Source organism: Halichoerus grypus, chromosome 10 (genome assembly GCF_964656455.1).
Source record: "Halichoerus grypus chromosome 10, mHalGry1.hap1.1, whole genome shotgun sequence".
NCBI classification, from domain to species: domain Eukaryota; kingdom Metazoa; phylum Chordata; class Mammalia; order Carnivora; family Phocidae; genus Halichoerus; species Halichoerus grypus.
Genome location: NC_135721.1, coordinates 108,817,246 through 108,835,450, shown reverse-complemented (window position 1 = coordinate 108,835,450; position 18,205 = coordinate 108,817,246). Strand labels below are relative to the sequence as shown.

The window sequence follows — 18,205 nt, the reverse complement described above, 5'->3', positions numbered from 1 at the left end:
ACAAGGTACCTCAGGTAATGTGAGTGGACTTGTTAAATGGAGTACATTTTCCTCATTTGGGAGGTCTACTCTAAATCATCTCTCCTGCATAAAATAAGGAGCAGAAACTGAGTCAATGAAAGAAAGGGTGGTGGCCAATGTCCTTCCTAGGCCTCCAATTTTAAGAATTTATGTGAAAATTCATTAATACTGGGCTCAATCCAAGGTAGCAAAAATCTTTTCCTCTTTAGAAATTTCTGGCTACCAAAGTTCCAAAAATTGCCTTCTCATTCCCTAACGTCTCCCTTTCTCCATTACGTAACGGGGGAGTTGAGGCTTCGGCCGAATTTCTTTTTAAAGATGATTTTTACAGTCAATGAGCAACGTCAGAGAGTGATGACACCGGGAGGCGGTATCAGCCGGTGCGAGTTTAAGCGAATCCCAACCCGTTTTCACTGGCGACTCAGACGCCCGGGGGTGCTTGGCAGGTCTGCACCTTTCCCCGTAACCCCCCGCCGCCCGCCCGCGGAGCACGGGAGCGCGCGACAGCGCGTGGTCATTGGTCCGCGCGCCGACCTCGGCCCGCGAGCGCCGCCGCCTCCCTTCCCCGCCCCCGGCCCTCCTCCTGGGCGGTGCTTGTCGCCAGCCTCCGCGCCAGTCGCTGACAGCTCCGGCACTGCGAGCTTCTCCTCTCGGAAGAAGGCAGGTAAACAGCCCGGTGGCCTTTTCATTTCGCAGCGCAGGGCGCGGGCGGGGCGCCGCGAAGCCCGACAACGCGAGCCGGGGGCCGACCTTGGCAGTGAGGAGGGGAGGGGGCTTCCCTGCGGGCGCGTGGCGCGTCCGGCCTGCCCCAGGGTGCGCGTTGGTTTTCGGGTGACGCCGCTTGGATTTGCTTTTCGGGTGACGCCACTTGGTTTTGTTTTTCGGGTTGGGATTGGGGGCGGTTGGCCGGGCCCCTGGGGAGGGGTGGCGGTGTGCCGCGAGGTCTGATCCTCCCCCACGCGGGTCCGCGGCCCGAGGGGCCGAAGGTCCGGGGAAGTGGGGGCGATCGCCCCGGGCGAACGCGCCTGGCTTCGGGGAGACGAGCCGGGGGGTCGCGGGGCTCCCGGCCGCCCGCCAGTTGGCCGCCCTCCCAGCCGGCGGGCAGAGGCCGGGGACGCCCCGAGGGTGCGCGGAGTGGGGGTGGGGGAGCGGGCGCCCGCCCAGGGCCAAGGCCTCGGCGGGAGAGGAGTCCGGGGTGCCTGGGGGCCAGCTCCCCCGGCGAACTCCTCCCGAGAGGCGGCCGCAGTGGTCTAGCCCTCGGCGGAGCGGCCCCCGAGCAGGCGGGCGTGGGCGGGGCCTCGGCCGGGTGGGGCCTCGGGGTGGCCGCGTTCTCCCTCTCGGGCCCGGGAGTGCCCGGCCTCCGGGGACAGATGTCCCCTGCCCCTGATCATGATTATCTTCGTGGCTGCGTATTTTTCTTTCACATAGAGCATCACGGTTTAATAAGCCGTTCCCCACATGCCGAGCATTTGAGATGTTTCCCTTTTCCTTGCGAAAAACTCCAGGTGGAACAGGATTAAAGATTTTTACAAATCAAATTACCAGAAAAAAATAGGAACAGAAAATTGAATAAAAAAGGTCAGATCTATGGAAAAATGAACAGCTCTCTCAGACGTAATTAAGAAGGAAGAGGAAAATCACCGGTGAAAAGGAACAATTTCACCTACACAACCACCGAGGAGCTCTTAAAATGCAAAAGAACTAGCTGGAAAGGGAAAGAAAGCAGAGAGCTAGGATGTGATTTTTATCTTATTTGTATCTGACACAAATTTTTCATACTTGTAAAAGGACAATGTCAAGATTATAATAGGTACATGGTGAAATGATGAACCATTTGCAGAATAAAATGCAAATGAAAAGTCTGTATTGTCGTTTCACATCTACTAAATGAACAAAAACGATCAAAGTAGTAGTAACAGCAACCCCTATAAGGCAGTTGCCATGAAACTTGCATGTTCAGTTATCTGAGGATGTGGCGGGGTATTGGGGTTAGAAAGATGGCTCTGCGACTGATTTTGTGACATCTGGACAGGTCACCTAATTTCCTAATCCTGCTCATGTCCATTCATAAAATAGAGGAAGTGAAACCTACTTCCAAGTTTGTTGCCAAGATTAACTCTAGGTAAAACTGACCCTTGGTGTGTATACCTTTATTCTTTTCCTGTTCACACCCCACTGGGGATGTTATGAATTACTACACACTTTTTGTAAAACAATCTGGCAATGCATTAAGAAGTTCAAAGTGGTGACCCAGAAAACCCTACCCCTGGGGATTTACCTGCAATGGAAGAAACAAGCAAACAAAAAAGCCATATGTGGGCACACACTGGTGCAGAATGATCTAAAATTAGAACCAACTGGGAAACAACCTGATTGTACAACAGCAGGGCAGTAGCTCAGAAAATCATGGCACAGTAACTGGTAGGAGCATTATGTAACCATCAAAAGTCATGATTTTGGAGCCTCTGATATATGGGGGAAACTGACAAAGTACAGTTTTCTAAACTGTTTACTCAAGAGTGAGTGCATGTGTGGAAAATCTGAATTTTGGAAAAGCACCAAAAAATGGGCATTTTAACAGAAGTGAGAGGTGATTTTCGTGTTCTTTTTTGTTTACGTTGCTTTTACTAAATAATGCAATTTTTTAAATAGGTCACATATCTCAATTTTTTAGATGATACGGACCCACAGTTTTCTCTGTGTCCTGTTTGCTGTTTTTTTTATATGACCTCATTTTTTTTTCAAATATTGTCTCATTTTTTTCTTGAATAGATTTATTAGTGACTTAGTAATTTATATATTAGGTTTTTCTTTTAAGGAATCAGTTCTTAGATTTACTTATCAATTCTAGTTTTTTTCTTTTTTGTGGTTGGTTTTAAGGATTCCTGAGTATATTCGAAAACTGAGCCATTTCTGCCGCGCCGAGGCATTTTGTCTTCTCAGAGACACAACTCCAGCTCAGCTGAACCACGACAGATGTATGTACCCTGTGGAATCTCTGGTCTTCTGATGGTTGAAAAGTCTCCAACTGTCACAGAAAATAAGGCTCTGGAAAGGCTGTGATCACAGGCCCCTGCTCGGGAGGCCACTTGGGTCCATATATGTAATTCCTACCATTGCATCATCCTTGCAAAATCAGCTTGATTTTGCAGAGAAAGGGTCACAGCTTTCTCTACAATCAGGCTGAATTACATAAGGAAGCAGCCATTTAAAAAATAATATAATAAAACAATAGTCACATAACGTTTCTGTACCAAATTAACGCCAAAGGTGACTGTCCACCAGCTGACGAAAGGTTTTATGAGGTGAAAGGTTTTCGAAGCTGTAGTTTTATCTTACCTGTTCTCTTCTGCCTTTGGGATCTTATTTCTTCTCCCAAGGCAATTGTATCAGCCGTGAACGGCTTTGTATTAAGCATTCACATTGCACCGTCATCTAACCCAGGGATGGTGCTGCATTTAAAATAATCCTAGAGTGAACACCGTGCTTGGCAGCGCTTATAGTCGGGAGCATTTTTTTTTTTCCCTGCAATTTGTTAATCCTTTTTCTTCAGCTATGTTCTACTTATTACTGCTAAACTATCGTGTGATCACTTCAAGGGAAGTATGCTCTTCATGAGAAGCCTTATAAATGTGGTTAAGTGTTGTGTTCCTGAGGACCTAGTTCTGAAGCCTGGTTAGGAGTGCAGTCCCCTGGGAAGCTTTTATGGATCCCCAGATCCCATTGCTGTTGGCCCAGGAGAGGCTCCAGCAACATTGCTTTTTAAAAAGTTCTTCAAGTCATTCTGATGATAGACCAGGTTGGGGGTCCTTGCCCTGTTCAATCCAGGCCTGGGCCTCAGGGTACCAATGCAACCCCACATCCCATAATGTTTTGCAAAATGTTGTATAGCTTGCATTAGATTCTTGAAGGGGCAGTATCCTCAAAAAGATTAAAATATGACAAGGTTCTACCTAACCCTGGAAAGACAGGGAATTTTCCTGGGGGCTCTGGGCGGTGGGAAAAGCTGGTGCCACTTCCCAATTTAACCAATTAAAGTTCAAGTTATAACACGTTCTAAGTATTAGAAGTTCGGCCCTTGGCACGAGACCATTAAGCTAGTTCCTACCAGCTCTGTCTTATCCCCATGAATAAATGGGAATAGGATGAACAGGGTAATAATCTGTGGATCTTTCTGGTACCTTCTGTCAAGTTCCATTGCTCTGCCATTGTTCATACACCAGTGCCACGTGATCCTAATAATGCCCCGTGTAGCTTTCCAATGTATCCTGATAGCTGGCAGGCCAACCCGGCCCTAGGTTTTCTTCCTGTTCAATGATTTTTTTCTGACTTCTTAATTTTGAGTATCATTTCATCATGTTCTTTAAAATCCCCTTTGAATTCTGATTGGAAGCGTGTTGACTTGATGGATTATTTGAAGATAAATTGGCATCTCTCAATATTGGTTTTCCCAACCAAAAACATAGTATGGCTGGGTGTTGTTGTTGTTGTTTTCTTGTCTTCTTTTACGTCTCTCAGTAAAATTCTTTAGCTTTCCTCATAAAAGTCCTATTTATTTTTAGGTTAAATCCTAGATACTGTAAAAATTTTTTTATTGCCATTATAGATGGAATGGCAATATGGAACATTATGGATGGAATGTTTCATCCATGCTAAATCTTCTCACTAATTACGATTAATTTGGGGACTTGCTGGTTTTTTACATATTGATTTCAAAAACTGCACCTAATGAGCTCACTTATTTATTCTAAGACATTTTAGGCCTGTTTTCCAAATAGAAGATTGTACTTGGCTGGAACTTCCGTAACAATCTAAAAATCACAGCCACTACTTGCATTTTTGACTTGTTCATTACACGAATGGGACGCCTTTCCTTTTTCCATTAAGATAGGATATAGGCCATGTGTTTGTGGTGGCAATTCTTGATGGAAGGGGACTGCCTGCTAGTTCTATAGAAACTTTAACAGCTTAAACTTAAGAAATCAAAGTGGAGGTTGATTTTAATTGAAAACTTTTCAGTATCTGCAGAGAATCTTATTGTTCTGTCATCTTAACCTATTCATAGATTTCCTGATTTTGAGCCATCCTCGCATTCCTAAAATAATCCTTATTGGTCGCAGTGTATTCTTCTTTTACTAAACTGTTAAAATCAGTTTGGCGCTATTTTCTTTTGGATTTTGGCATCCGTTCTGGTGGAGGCCGGGTGACTAAGGGCGCGAGCCCTGCACTTGAAATGCTGGGGTTTCAATCTCGGCCCTTGTCCCCTTGTCCCCTTGGCTATAGACACCGCTTCTCAGGGGAAGATGCCCTGACATTTGTCTCTGCTGAGTTCCCGACTCTTAAAACAATAGCCTAAATTGATACTCCTACTTGAATGTCTCCTAGGTATAGCCAAGTTAACGCATCCAAACCACAGCCCCCGGTTTTCTCTCCAAGCGGGGCCCTCTACCCGTCTCCCTCATTTCAGATGGCATCACCCCCCAAGCTAAATATCTTACTCACCATCTGTGTCCCCAGCCACTACCAGCACACAATGCTAGAACCTTAGAGGACACTTAAATATTTGTTGAATGAATCAATATGTTATTGTACCATAATACTACATAGTAATATGTAATTTAGGACAACTTTTTCCTCCATTTCTTTTATAGTTCTTGGTCAGTTCAAGTTTTCTATGTATTTAAAAATTGGCACATATTAGTTGTTCTATAAATACTTGTTGACTGCATTAATTCTAAAGTCAATATTTATATTTTAACAGAAAAGCAACCCATCCCACACGGATTTTTAATTCATAAAACGCATTTGCATTTGGAAGGAGGTTACCCTTTTAAAGCCTTCTCTTTCTAAGGTTATGTGGCCTTTCCCATTCCCCATGTGGAGCTATGTAGTGGGGTGTGTTTGTGTGCGAATTGCATTTTCAAGTCAGTTGATTTTATTTAGCAATTCCTCATTTTCCTGGGTTTTAAGTTCTACTTTCATCTCTTTTATTTCTTTATAACTACGATGCTTTATTTTGAAATTTTCTCTTTCTGTTTTCTTCCTTTTTTGAGTTGAATAATCATTTAATTTATTTTCATTCTTTCTGTTCAATTATACCACCCACACTCCTTTGATAGTCAAGTGGGTTCCTTTATTTCCACACCCTGCCTTCTTGGCATCATTCACCTCTCTTGTGGTTTTGGTTTGGTTATTTTTTTCTTTTTGACTAGACTGATAAGTGTAAGTGATATGTCATTTTTTTTTTTTTTTGGCCCCATTTTATCTGATTCTTAATGATTTTGAGTATCTTTTCAAGCCCTTTTGGCTTTTCCTCTTCTGTAAATTATCAGTTTTTGTATCTTTTGGTCCTTTTGTCTGTTTTTGTCTTATTACTATTTCTTACTGCTTTTAAGAATTCCTTGTAGGTTCTAGAAATGAATCCTCTGTTGGCCGTAAATACTACAAATATTTTTACCATTATGTACTCCTCTTAACTTTGTCCATAGTGTCCTTCGTAGCATTAAACAAGAATCCTTAACTTTCATGTCATAAAATTCTTATTTGCCTCTTGGTTTGTGCTCTTTGTTTTAAAAGCCCTCCGACCACTCCTCCTCCAGGTCACACGGGCATTCACCTGTAGTTTGTTCTTCTAACAATGTGCTTTTCCCTTTCTAAGTTAGGTCTGTATTCCACCTAGAGTGCACTCTTGCACGTGGTGTAGGGGATCCAGTTTTATTTTTCTTTGGTTTCCCGGAAGCATCTGCTCAACAGCCTTCCTCTCCCCATTGATTTGTGGTGGCTGCTTTATTGTATTTCAAGTCCCTACTAAAGTATATATACAAGGGCTTATCTCTGAATGTGCCCTTCTGCTCTCCTTGGCTGGTTGTTCTGTTCCTAGAGTTTGACTGTGTGGTCTTTATTACTCTGGCTTTGTAGTAGGATTTAAGGTCTGATCCGGTAGATTCCCTTCTCTTTTCTGTTCCTTTTTAAAGTTGAGTTTGCTATTCATGGACATTCCTTTCACCTTGTAAGTTTATTGAACTCCTCAAAAAGCCCAGGTGGACTTTGGATTGGCATTTTATTGAAATGACAGGTTCATTGGGGGGGAGGTAATTAACAGACATCTTTCTAATACTAAGTCATCCCAGTCAAAGCCATGGAGTACCTTTCCGTTTTTTTTTTGTTTTTGTTTTTGTTTTTAAGATTTTATTTATTTATATTTGAGAGAGAGAGTGAGAGAGAGAAAGAGCACAAGAAGGGGGAGCGGGAGAGGGAGAAGCAGACTCCCTGCTGAGCAGGGAGCCCGATGCGGGACTCGATCCCGGGACTCCAGGATCATGACCTGAGCCGAAGGCAGTCGCTTAACCAACTGAACCACCCAGGCGCCCGTACCTTTCCGTTTTTACAGATAATCTTCAGTGGTCTTTACTGGAGTTATTTTTGTTCAAGTCTTATTTTTTTCTCAGTTAAGTCAAGTCCTAGATATTTTACAGTTTGGTTTGCTATTGTGATTATCTTCTTTCTATTTTTTTTTTAAAGATTTTATTATTTATTTTACAGAGAGAGAGAGAGAGAACAAGCAGGGGGAGCAGCAGAGGGAGAGGGAGAAGCAGACTCCCCGCTGAGCAGGGAGCCCAATGCGGGGCTCGATCCCAGGAACCTGGGATCATGACCTGACCCAAAGGCAGACGCTTAACCGACTGAGCCACCCAGGATTATCTTCTTTCTTAAGTTTTTTTTCTAAGTTGATTATTGCTGGTGTAGAGAAATGCTGTTGATTTTTTTAGGCCAGTCTCATATCCCACAGCCTTGCTGAACTCTAGTACTGGGTCTCTTGTCATCTCTGACCAATCTGCTGGGTTTTCTGTGTATGATCACTTTAATTGCAAATAATGACGGCTAGCTCTTTCCTTGCAGTTCTTGCCCCGGTTATTTCTTTGTCTCTGCCTATGACATCGGACAGGACCTCCAGTCCTGTGACAATGGACATCCTTGTCTTATTTCTGATCTTAAAGGACATGCATTCAGAGGTTATCCACCAAGTCTGTTTGCTGGTTTTGTTATATAACCTTTATCAAGTTAGGGGAGTCTCCTCCTATTCCTAGTCTGCTAAGAGTATTTTTTTTTTTTTTAGTGTTAAATAGATATTGACCTCTGTCAAATACTTAATGTCTTTTTTGTTTGTTTGTTTTGTTTTTCACTATTTGTTTATTTATGTCATGCTGGGTGTGGGAGCCTGAAATCTGGAGGTGATGGGTCTTCCCCTTCTCACCCCTTGACAAGCACAGCTGAGATTGGTCCCTGAAACCTCTGAACTGGGGCCATTTGGGCAGGGCCAGAGCCTGTAGCCCTGTCTCCCGCCAGATGGGCCCTCCTCACAGGGCAGGGAGGGAGGGCTCCCGGACACCCACTCAGGGCCTGACTCAAGTACTATAGTTTTCACTGGACCACCTGTGCCCCTCACTGGTCCCAAAGCCCCTACCTGGCCAAGGTCTGGAGGTGGTGGGGGGAACAGTGGCCCCTGGGCGCTAATAAAGCCGTTTAAGTTGACTGTGGCTTTGGCTGGGCCCAGCATTTGAGGGATGGGGGCCAAGGTGTGTCTCAAGGTAAGATGCTGGGCAAGCTTTTTAGATAGGCCTCAGCGTCCACATCTGTGAGATAGGAGGACTTCTCTGCCCACAGTAGACGCAGTGTCTACGTAGTGCAGGAGGGAGATGCGTCCAGGGGCTTGACTAGAGGGGAGGAAGCCCAGGGCCCCTGCCTACTCCCTGGAGCTCAGGGCCCGCTCTTGGGACCCTGTTGCTTCCTCTGTTGCCTGCCCAACTGGCAGAAGTGCGGCCGATTGGGGTTGAGGCCAAAGGCCTGCAATCTCTGGTGACTAAACTCACGTCTATCAGGTGTCACCTTGGGGCCCAGGAGATATGCCTCCTTGCCCCTCCTGTGCCTCTGGGGGGGGAATGGCTTCTGGGTGGGTGACACAGGGCCCGCCCGTTCCTGTGCTGGGGCTGCTTCCTGCCGGCCCCATCAGGTGCCCGCAGCACCCCCTGTGGGCTGGCTTTGTCTCTCTGTGGCTTCCCAGTGGCTTCCGTGATCCATCTCCTCTGGGCAAAGTGACTTGAAGATCTGCCTCTTTTTCCAAGAGTTCTGGGCCTTCCAGCTCTACAGCCCCTGGTCCTGCAGCGGCCCCGGCTCTGACCTGTACAAGCAGGTTCTCTTCAGGGAGCACCGCTCCCCTCCTCCAGCTCTGGGTCGTCCCAGTACTCCTCCAGGTGGGCCAGTTCTCTCGGGGTGTCAGGGCTGTGAATGTCCTTCTGCCCCTTCAGCCACTCCAGCGAGTCGGCATCCCCCCGGGGCTTCCCCCCCTCTCCCCCCCCTCCCCCCCCCCCCCCCCCCCCCCCCGGCGGTAGCGTGTTTCTGCAGCAACCCGAGAGCCACCTGCCCGGCACTGTCCTCGCCCTCGCCGCCCTCCGCCCTCCCCCAATGCCCGGAAGCTTTCCTTGAGCTGTTTCTGTGCTTCTACATAACTTTTCGACGAGATCTGCTGGAATCTCTGATTGGAGGTCTCCACGTCTGAGTTTGCCTTCTTTCTCCAAGATAACCTTCCTTCCACAGCCCTTCAGGGACGGAGGCCGCATCTTCTTCTGCTTCCCTTTGGCCGCCGGCGCTTCCTCGCTGTCCGAGGACGGTGCTGTTCTCTGATAGAAGGTGGCATCTTTCTGATAAATGCGGGGATCCTTCTTCTTCAACGAGGAGAAAGTCCTGCAGAAATCACGCTCCCTCTGGGGGTCAGATTCCACGTGCTCGTCGCTGTAGAGTCAGACTTAGAGCTGGAGGCACCACCGGGGTCCGGGTGCCAGGCCCTGGAGCGATCTGGAAGCTGCTGCAGCTCCGGGTGCCTCTGGTAGTGGCCGTACCGAGTGGCCGAGGCCACGTTGACCCGGAGGGGCGATGACCCGCACAGTTTGGCCTGGCAGCTCTGCCCTTCATGTCTCGAAATGTACCAAAGGATCGGGCCACAAGCCGCCCATTGACAGGGAGTATCTTCCAGGAATTCAGAAACCCCGTCCCCATCCCCAGCAATTTCACTCGCCAGCACTGCAATCCTAGGTGTGTCACTTGACGTCTGTGAATCTTGGTAGCCCAATTCGCAGAGTGACAGGTTTGCATTCACTGACACCAGATATTCCTCATTTCATCACAAGCAGGAAGAGATTCTCCAAGGTCTCCTGTAAGTTTTGAGTCCCTCTTATGTTTAGAAATGCGTCTCTACTTCAAAATGTAGTTGCTATGTTGAATACTTTTCATAACTCAATGTTGCTTTTGTTGTTCTCAAGTGATTCTAAAATGATCTTGTCCTCATGTATTCTGTCGTTAGCCAACTTTATCCAATACGCAGCCTTAACGGAGTCCCGAACAGCAACGCGAGCCCACGGCTCTGAGGCCCTCTTGCCTCCTGGTCTCTCTCGTCTCACATACATAGCTTGAGAGGGAGGAGTGAGAGCCGAGCCCTTCCTTTGTCTCCCTCCAGGCCTCCTCCACCGTTCTGTGTCCGTCCATGCAGCTGCCCAGTCCCGAAATCCGGGTGCCACCCTGACTCTTCCAGTCTCTCACCCACCACATCAAACACCAAGCCCTCCAGAAGCTACCTTCCAATCAGACCATCCATGACCGTCCTTCCCTGACAAGGCCACCATCTCTAGCTCAGTCCCCGCAGGAGCCTTGAGACTAGTTTCCCTGCACTCGCACGCATGCGCGCACGCACACACAGGCCCCAGTCCATCCTCCACAACGTTCTTTCTCAAAGAGAACCCAGAACTCTTCACTGGCTCCCTAGTACTTTCAGGATCAAGTCCAGACGACTTAACATGTCCTATCATTAGGCTACATATAGTAACCCACGGGGACACTCTTGAGAATGAAAAGGGCGCCATTAATATTAGCACCAGGCACAGCAGGTGTGAACTGTCCCAGGGAAGACGGGATGTCTGCGCCCCTTGCTGGTGAGGCCCTTTGCTGCCTGGCCCCGTCTGCCTCTCCACCACACATGCAGGCTCCTCTCCCACGAAGCCCCCTGTGGTCCTCCCCCCCCCCGCCCCCGCCCCGCCAGTGTTCTCTCTCACTGCCTGTCTCCACTCCGAATGCCCTGTGGCCCCTTCCACCTCGTGCACCCGGCTTCCCGAGGAACGAGGCCCTCTCTGTGCCTCCCGTCCTAGGTGGTCTGATCATCTGCCCACATGTCTCCACAGCTTACAGAGCTGTGACTCTTACAGCCTCGGACCAGGCATGTTCAAAGCCAACCTCCGCGTTCCTCCCCTTCCAACAGCGTCTCCCTCCCGCCCCGACCGTGTCAGCAATCCTCGCCGGTGGCGGATGGCACATGAACTCAGCGTTCCTATAACTGGACTGTGCGTGTTGGACAGCGGGCCAGTGCAGGGAGGAGGGTTTTGAAAATTCATACATATGGTTCGCTTTTGTAACAGGTTAATTTTTAGTTTGGTTGTGATGCTTTATTACGGATGTTTCCACACTCATCCATTCATTCCGCATTTATCGCGTCGGGCTGTGAGCCAGGCACTCCATTTAGGCACTAGGGCCACTGCTGTGAACAAAGCGAAACTCCCACCCTGGGGGAGCCCGCACTCCCGCGGAGAAGGTGAACAGTAAGCACATAGTAAATCGTAGATGTCAGGTAGGCATCCCCACTCTGGAGAAAAGCAGGAGAAGGGGATAGGATGCGGGCTGCTGACTTCGGTAGAGCGGCACGGGCAGCCCCACGGGGGTGGCATCAGAGCAGACTGGAGCCATACAAGTAACCGAGTAACTGGAGGGGGAGCCTTCCAGGCCCCAGGAGCAGCAAGTGCAAAGGCCCTGAGATGAGAAAGTGCTTATCAAGTGTGAGGAGCAGGAGGCCAGAGAGAGGCGGGCAGCTGGAGGCAGGTCACGTGCGGCACAGTCAGGACTTGGGGTCTTACCCTGAGCTTGAACGCGTGGGCCGCTTGGGGAGGGAAGGGAAGAGATATGGTGTAACCTACATAAAAAAAAGGTTGTCTGAGCCTCTGGGCTGCTGAGTAGAGAACACACAGTGGGGGCGGGGGAAAAGCAGGGAGGCTGGTTGGAGGCTGTTGAAAGACCCCCATGAGAAGCAACAGATGCTTCACCCAGGATAGTAAGTAATGTTGGGAAATGTGAGTAGTTTCGGGATTTAGGATTTATTTTCTTTTTTTTTAAGATTTTATTTATTTGAGAGAGAGAGAATGAGAGAGAGAGCACATGAGAGGGGGGAGGGTCAGAGGGAGAAGCAGACTCCCCGCTGAGCGGGGAGCCCGATGTGGGACTCGATCCCGGGACTCCAGGATCATGACCTGAGCCGAAGGCAGTCGCTTAACCAACTGAGCTACCCAGGCACCCTAGGATTTATTTTCAAGGTACAGCCGATAACATTTGCTGGTAGATTCACTGTGTGCTGTGAAAAAGAGGAAATTCAAGAATAACTCTGGAATGGGGGCCAGGGGGGTGCCTGGCTGCTCAGTCGGTGGAGCATGCGACTCTTGATCTCGGGGTTGTAAGTTGGAGCCCCATATTGGGCATGGAGTTTACTTTAAATAAATAAATACATAAATAAAATCTTAAAAAAAAAAAAAAAGAATTCCAGGGTATTGGCTGGGTTTGGCTCATTGGGGTGAATGAAGTAGTTGTTGACATGAAACCCCATTAGATTGGGAGCTGTTGACTGGGGTGGCGCTCCCCTAGTCCGGTTCCCTACAGTGTGTGAGTGAAGGCGTGGGCAGCAAGGAGGCTGAGAGCTAGAGCCCGTGAGCATGTGGGGAGTACAGCAGGGAGAGGCCCGCAGGAGACCAGTACCAGGGGCTCAAGAGGCGAGGATAAGGCCAGGTGGCACATCTCAGGACCCTGCCCCTCTGACCCAACCCAGAAGAGCCTCCAGAAAGCCTGATTGATTGGCATGAGCTGAGCAGTTGAACCTGCTTTCGTAACTTTCAAATATATTTTTATTTACCTGTGGCCACCAAGATTTTTCAATAAGGATAGAAGTATAAATGGAAGGTGAATCATTTACTTATTTCATTATTCTCCTCCCTCTGAATGTCTGTGTGTCTTTGATCTCTGCCCTTAGAACTGAGCATCTTTCATTTGAAAGATTTTTTTCATTTTACAAGTGTACATTCTGCAAAGGGTCATAAATTATTGTCCAGGGCAACTTAGTTTGGTTGTGGATTCCTGAACTGTGCCGGCCCTTTTCTGTAAGACGTGTTTCTTTGGTACCAAATGTTAGGAGAAAATAAGTCCCTCATAAGCCGTTAAGTGCTGAACTAAAACTCATTCAGTGACTTGTGAACCCAGGCATTTTTATCCTGCTTCGAGCGGCTCTTTTTATAGATGATGAATTTACAAGAGGGCTTTCAAAATCCTGCGTGTTTCCTGTTTCCAAAAAATACCGTATTGAGAAGTACTTTGAGGAAATTCTTGCAGGCATTTATCTGTTCAGAGGGCATTAATTCCTTCACCGAACAAGTCACTGTTGTGTGTCTGCCAGGCAGCGCCCTGGCCCCTGAGGAGAGAGCAGCAGACAAGACGCCCTCCCTGCTAGTGCCCGTTCCCACAGAGGAAAAGAAGACACAAGCCAGTGATTTTCAAAGTTAATTCCTGCAAAGCTCAGGTGGGGGGCTTCCCAACTCCCAAGACTTCCATAGGGGCCACCCCAAGTTCTCAGAAGGTTCCAGAAGGGGCTACAACAGGATCCTCATAGCAGTCCACACAGCAGCCAGGGACTTGTCTCCACTCCCAGCCCCCACAAGTGGCCGCTCGGGGACAAGGGAATGAGACCCATATTGGTGGATAAAGGGTTCCCTTTGGTGTAGAGGCCCCAGACCCCACAGGAGCCAGGGTCCCCCCAAGGACATACCTGGTTACAATAATCACTGCCCTAAAGATGCTCAAAGCTATGGCAGGCCCACCAGATGTTTCTAGTTTCACCCAGCCCAGATGCAGTTTATCAATCAAGTTATTTTTACCATAAGCAACGTTGTTGACATTCCATCTCTATCAGGTTTCCAGGAAATAGAGCCAGAAATGATCTTAAGGTCAAATTTGTCCTTAGAGAAGGAAAAAGAGTTGTGTGAATGCTTTATTTGAAATTACTTCGGTCGTAAGTGCCGCAAAGGAGAAGTAGGAGTGGGGAGCCTTTGTGACCGACGTGCAGATGCCCTTGCTGGGCATTCATTCATTATGCAGCAAACGCAGGACACTGACACCCTTCTCGTTTTGCAGATAAGTCACCATGGTGAAAAGCCACATTGGCGGCTGGATCCTGGTTCTCTTCGTGGCCGCATGGAGTGACGTGGGCCTCTGCAAGAAGCGGCCGAAGCCTGGAGGAGGCTGGAACACCGGGGGAAGCCGATACCCAGGGCAGGGCAGTCCTGGAGGCAACCGCTACCCACCCCAGGGCGGAGGCGGCTGGGGTCAGCCCCACGGTGGTGGCTGGGGACAGCCCCATGGTGGCGGCTGGGGTCAGCCCCACGGTGGCGGCTGGGGACAGCCGCACGGTGGTGGTGGCTGGGGTCAAGGTGGTGGCGGCCACGGTCAGTGGGGCAAGCCCAATAAGCCCAAAACCAACATGAAGCACATGGCAGGAGCCGCGGCAGCCGGGGCGGTAGTGGGGGGCCTGGGTGGCTACATGCTGGGGAGTGCCATGAGCAGGCCCCTCATTCATTTCGGCAACGACTATGAGGACCGTTACTATCGTGAGAACATGTACCGCTACCCCAACCAAGTGTACTACAAGCCAGTGGATCAGTACAGCAGCCAGAACAACTTCGTGCACGATTGCGTCAACATCACGGTCAAGCAGCACACAGTGACCACCACCACCAAGGGGGAGAACTTCACGGAGACCGACATGAAGATCATGGAGCGCGTAGTGGAGCAGATGTGCGTCACCCAGTACCAGAAAGAGTCCGAGGCTTACTACCAAAGAGGGGCGAGCGCCATCCTCTTCTCCCCGCCGCCTGTGATCCTCCTCATCTCGCTGCTCATTCTCCTGATAGTGGGATGAGGAGAATGAGCAACCCGTCCTCTCCAACGTCTTCATCTTTTACAGGTTGGGGGAGGGGTGTCTACCTACAGCCCTTTAGTGGTGGTGTCTCATTCCTGCTTCTCTCTTTATCACCCATAGGCTAATACCCTTGGCCCCGATGGCCCTGGGAAATGTGGAGCAGACCCAGGATGCTATTTATTAGAGCCCCCATGTGATTGAGTCTTTCAGGGGCCCATGCTAGTGCTGGGCTGGGAATAACAGCAGTTGACCTAGGGCTTATTTTTATTTTATTTTATTTTATTTTTTGTCTAGTGCAGCAGGTTGAGGCTAAAACAATTCTCAAAACAGTCTTCAAATACCTTTGCCTGAAAACCTCTGGCTCCTTCCCCAGCTAGAGCTCAGTACACTAATGCCCCATCTTAACCGTGATTTCATAGCAACTTGGGGAAATTTTTCCCATCCGTTCTAAAAGAACCCGATCGCATTTTCCTGTGCAAAGAGCATTTCTGCCAAATTTAAAAGGAGGCCACATGATACTCATTCAAAAAGCGAAACTAGAAATCCTTCGCTCTTGGACCCAGGATCAGCCCACCAGAGAGCAGAGAACTGGGACGATGGTTTGCATTCTGCGGTGTGGGCCACGCAGCAGCCAAAACATCAAGCATAAATAGTCATGTAACACTAGACCTCGGCAGAGGATGTTTTCACAGGGAATGAACATAACCAACAGTGCGAAAACGCTAAAAAAAATCCCACACTTGGGAGTGGTGCCCTTCGAGGCAAGCTCCCATTTGGGACATGTAAAGCACTTACATGTGCCATTCCTTTCTTTCATAATCTAAACTATAGATAATTAAGGCAGTAAAAAATTGAACTGCCTTCCGGGCACTGAGAGCAAATCTTTGTTCGTTTACCTGTAAACCAGAATGATTTTGACACAGGGAGGTGCAGCTGTTAAAATAACCAACATCCTAGAGGATTGTGTAATGGAGAAAATGATTAGTAGACAAAGAAAAATGATTGCAGTTCTTCATTGCTGTCTCATAATTGTCCAAAACCAGAATTATGTCAAGTCCTAGTTTCTATAATCGGTTTTTGAATCAAAGAATGGAAGGCCATCCAAAAAAATATCTTAGGTCGGACATGACAGAAATATCCATTCAGGGTGGAAAAAAGGAATTCTGTTAACTGTTACTTAAGTAAGGTGAAATTATTGTCTGGATTGTTCAATATTGTCACCTAGCAGATAAATTAGCATTCTGCAATGTTCCTGGCTTGCACTGTGCAGGTATTTGATGTAAAAAAAAAAAAAAAGAGTTATTATATATATATATATATTGTGTATGACAGACTTAGAAATTTTGGTTAAAGGAGTTAACATCGGATATATCTAATGCACAAGAGGTTTTGTAAGGTACTAAATACTTAATATGTAGAAAACCCTTTTGCGTGGTCCTCAGGCTTACATGTGCACTGAATAGTTTTGTATGATAGATCCATCATGGTCTTCGAAATATGCATGTACTTTATATTTTCTATATTTGTAACTTTGCATGTACTTGTATAAAAAAAATGTATAAATGTTCGAAATCTTGACTAGAATTAAACAGAAGCTAAGTGAATGTGTCCCGTGGTGTTTGCAGTGACATTCACCGCTGCACCCTGTGTTGGCAAGGCCAGAGTGGGGGTGATGCGAGCAAGGCGCCACTCGAGGTCCCCAAGCTCCTGCTGCAGCCCGTGTCCCGTGCACCTGCTCCCAGTCCTGCCTTCAGCATACTCCCAGTCACACGCCGGCTCCTCCCTGCTGCCTTTTCATTTTTTCCACAAATAAATGTGCTAGAAACTGGGTAAATGGCAAAGGCACTTAACTGCAGCAAAGGAAGACAGTCCTTGTGCCCTGGAAGCTTTTTTTCTGCCCTAGACTTTGAAATAGAGGATTTTCTTGACTAAATTGCAACCTACCAAGCACTCAAGTACCAACTTGATTGCCCCCCTGCCCGACCCCCAATCTCAGGTTATAAATGCTCCCAGACCCTGGGAGCCCCAGTGACAGTCACTCCCTTTGGACTGAAATTCAACACCTTAGGTCTAAAAGGCCCTTCATTTGTCACAGTCCTTCAACTCCTGCTTCGCCTGTTTCCTGCCTTCTTCGAGAGCGCGTGAGGCCCCAGCCCTAGGGGCGCTCTTGATTTTCCTTGGCGGGTTTTCTTTGGCACCTGAAATTTACCAACAGCAGGAAGTAATCACAGAAGCGACAGTGGTTGGAATCACAATTATTTGTTAATACCTCAGGAAATGCCAATATCCTGCAGGGATCAGAGCATCAACTTTGCACTGAAAATGGGAAGATGGAAGTCAACGTGTTGAATCCCCATCATTCACCAAACTCCCAGAACAAACAACAGCCACCAAGTCTCCAAAGCATTCCTCATCCGTAAGTGACCCTCAAACTTAATCCTTAACATAAAAATTTCTAGAACGATTTTCACTTGGGGCCATTTTTTCTAATTATTTAAATATAAGCTTCATTATCTGACCATCATAATTTCTCAAGAGTAGCCCACTGAGAAGACTTCAAATATTCAAAGCATAGGTACTGAGAGGGCAAAAGTGAATAATACCATCAGGCCCCATCATTTTTTCCTGTTATTTCCAACTCCTGTGAATTGTGCTAAAAGAATTTTCTCTTTAAAAAAAGAAAGGACCCTCCCCCTGCTTGTGTGCTCTTTCTCTCTCTCTAAAATAAATAAATCTTTAAAAAAAATAAACCCTTTTTATTGAGGGTTGATGTGAAAAATACTATTTTGAAGAACACATTTTTTTAAAAGATTTTATTTATTTATTTGACAGACCGAGACAGTGAGAGAGGGAACACAAGCAGGGGGAGTGGGAGAGGGAGAAGCAGGCTTCCCGCCGAGCAAGGAGCCTGGTGCGGGGCTCGATCCCAGGACCCTGGGATCATGACCTGAGCTGAAGGCAGACGCTTAACTACTGGGCCACCCAGGCAGCCCTTGAAGAACACATTTGGATCTGTGCAAAACAGCAATTAATCATAGTTTTTATTATGTTACATAATGTTACTCATATTGCAATCTATCCAATCATTTTCTCAAGATTTTATCACTTGGGAAAAGTACTGAAGAGTCTTGC

General features: G+C 47.6%; 1 protein-coding gene across 4 annotated transcripts; it reads left to right on the top strand.

Annotated features, from left to right (window-relative positions):
• Nucleotides 1-540: 540 nt before the first annotated feature.
• Nucleotides 541-16,677, top strand: PRNP (prion protein (Kanno blood group)). Of its 4 annotated transcripts, none has more exons than XM_036093371.2 (3): nucleotides 542-685; nucleotides 2,902-2,999; nucleotides 14,290-16,677. In XM_036093371.2, the coding sequence occupies exon 3, from the start codon at nucleotides 14,300-14,302 to the stop codon at nucleotides 15,071-15,073; it is 774 nt and encodes a 257-aa protein (XP_035949264.1). In that variant the 5' UTR covers nucleotides 542-685; nucleotides 2,902-2,999; nucleotides 14,290-14,299; the 3' UTR covers nucleotides 15,074-16,677. The 4 variants fall into 4 exon arrangements, with proteins under 4 accessions (XP_035949266.1, XP_035949264.1, XP_035949265.1 ...); XM_036093372.2 differs by having other exon boundaries at nucleotides 616-681; XM_036093373.2 differs by lacking the exon at nucleotides 2,902-2,999 and having other exon boundaries at nucleotides 541-685.
• Nucleotides 16,678-18,205: the final 1,528 nt, after the last annotated feature.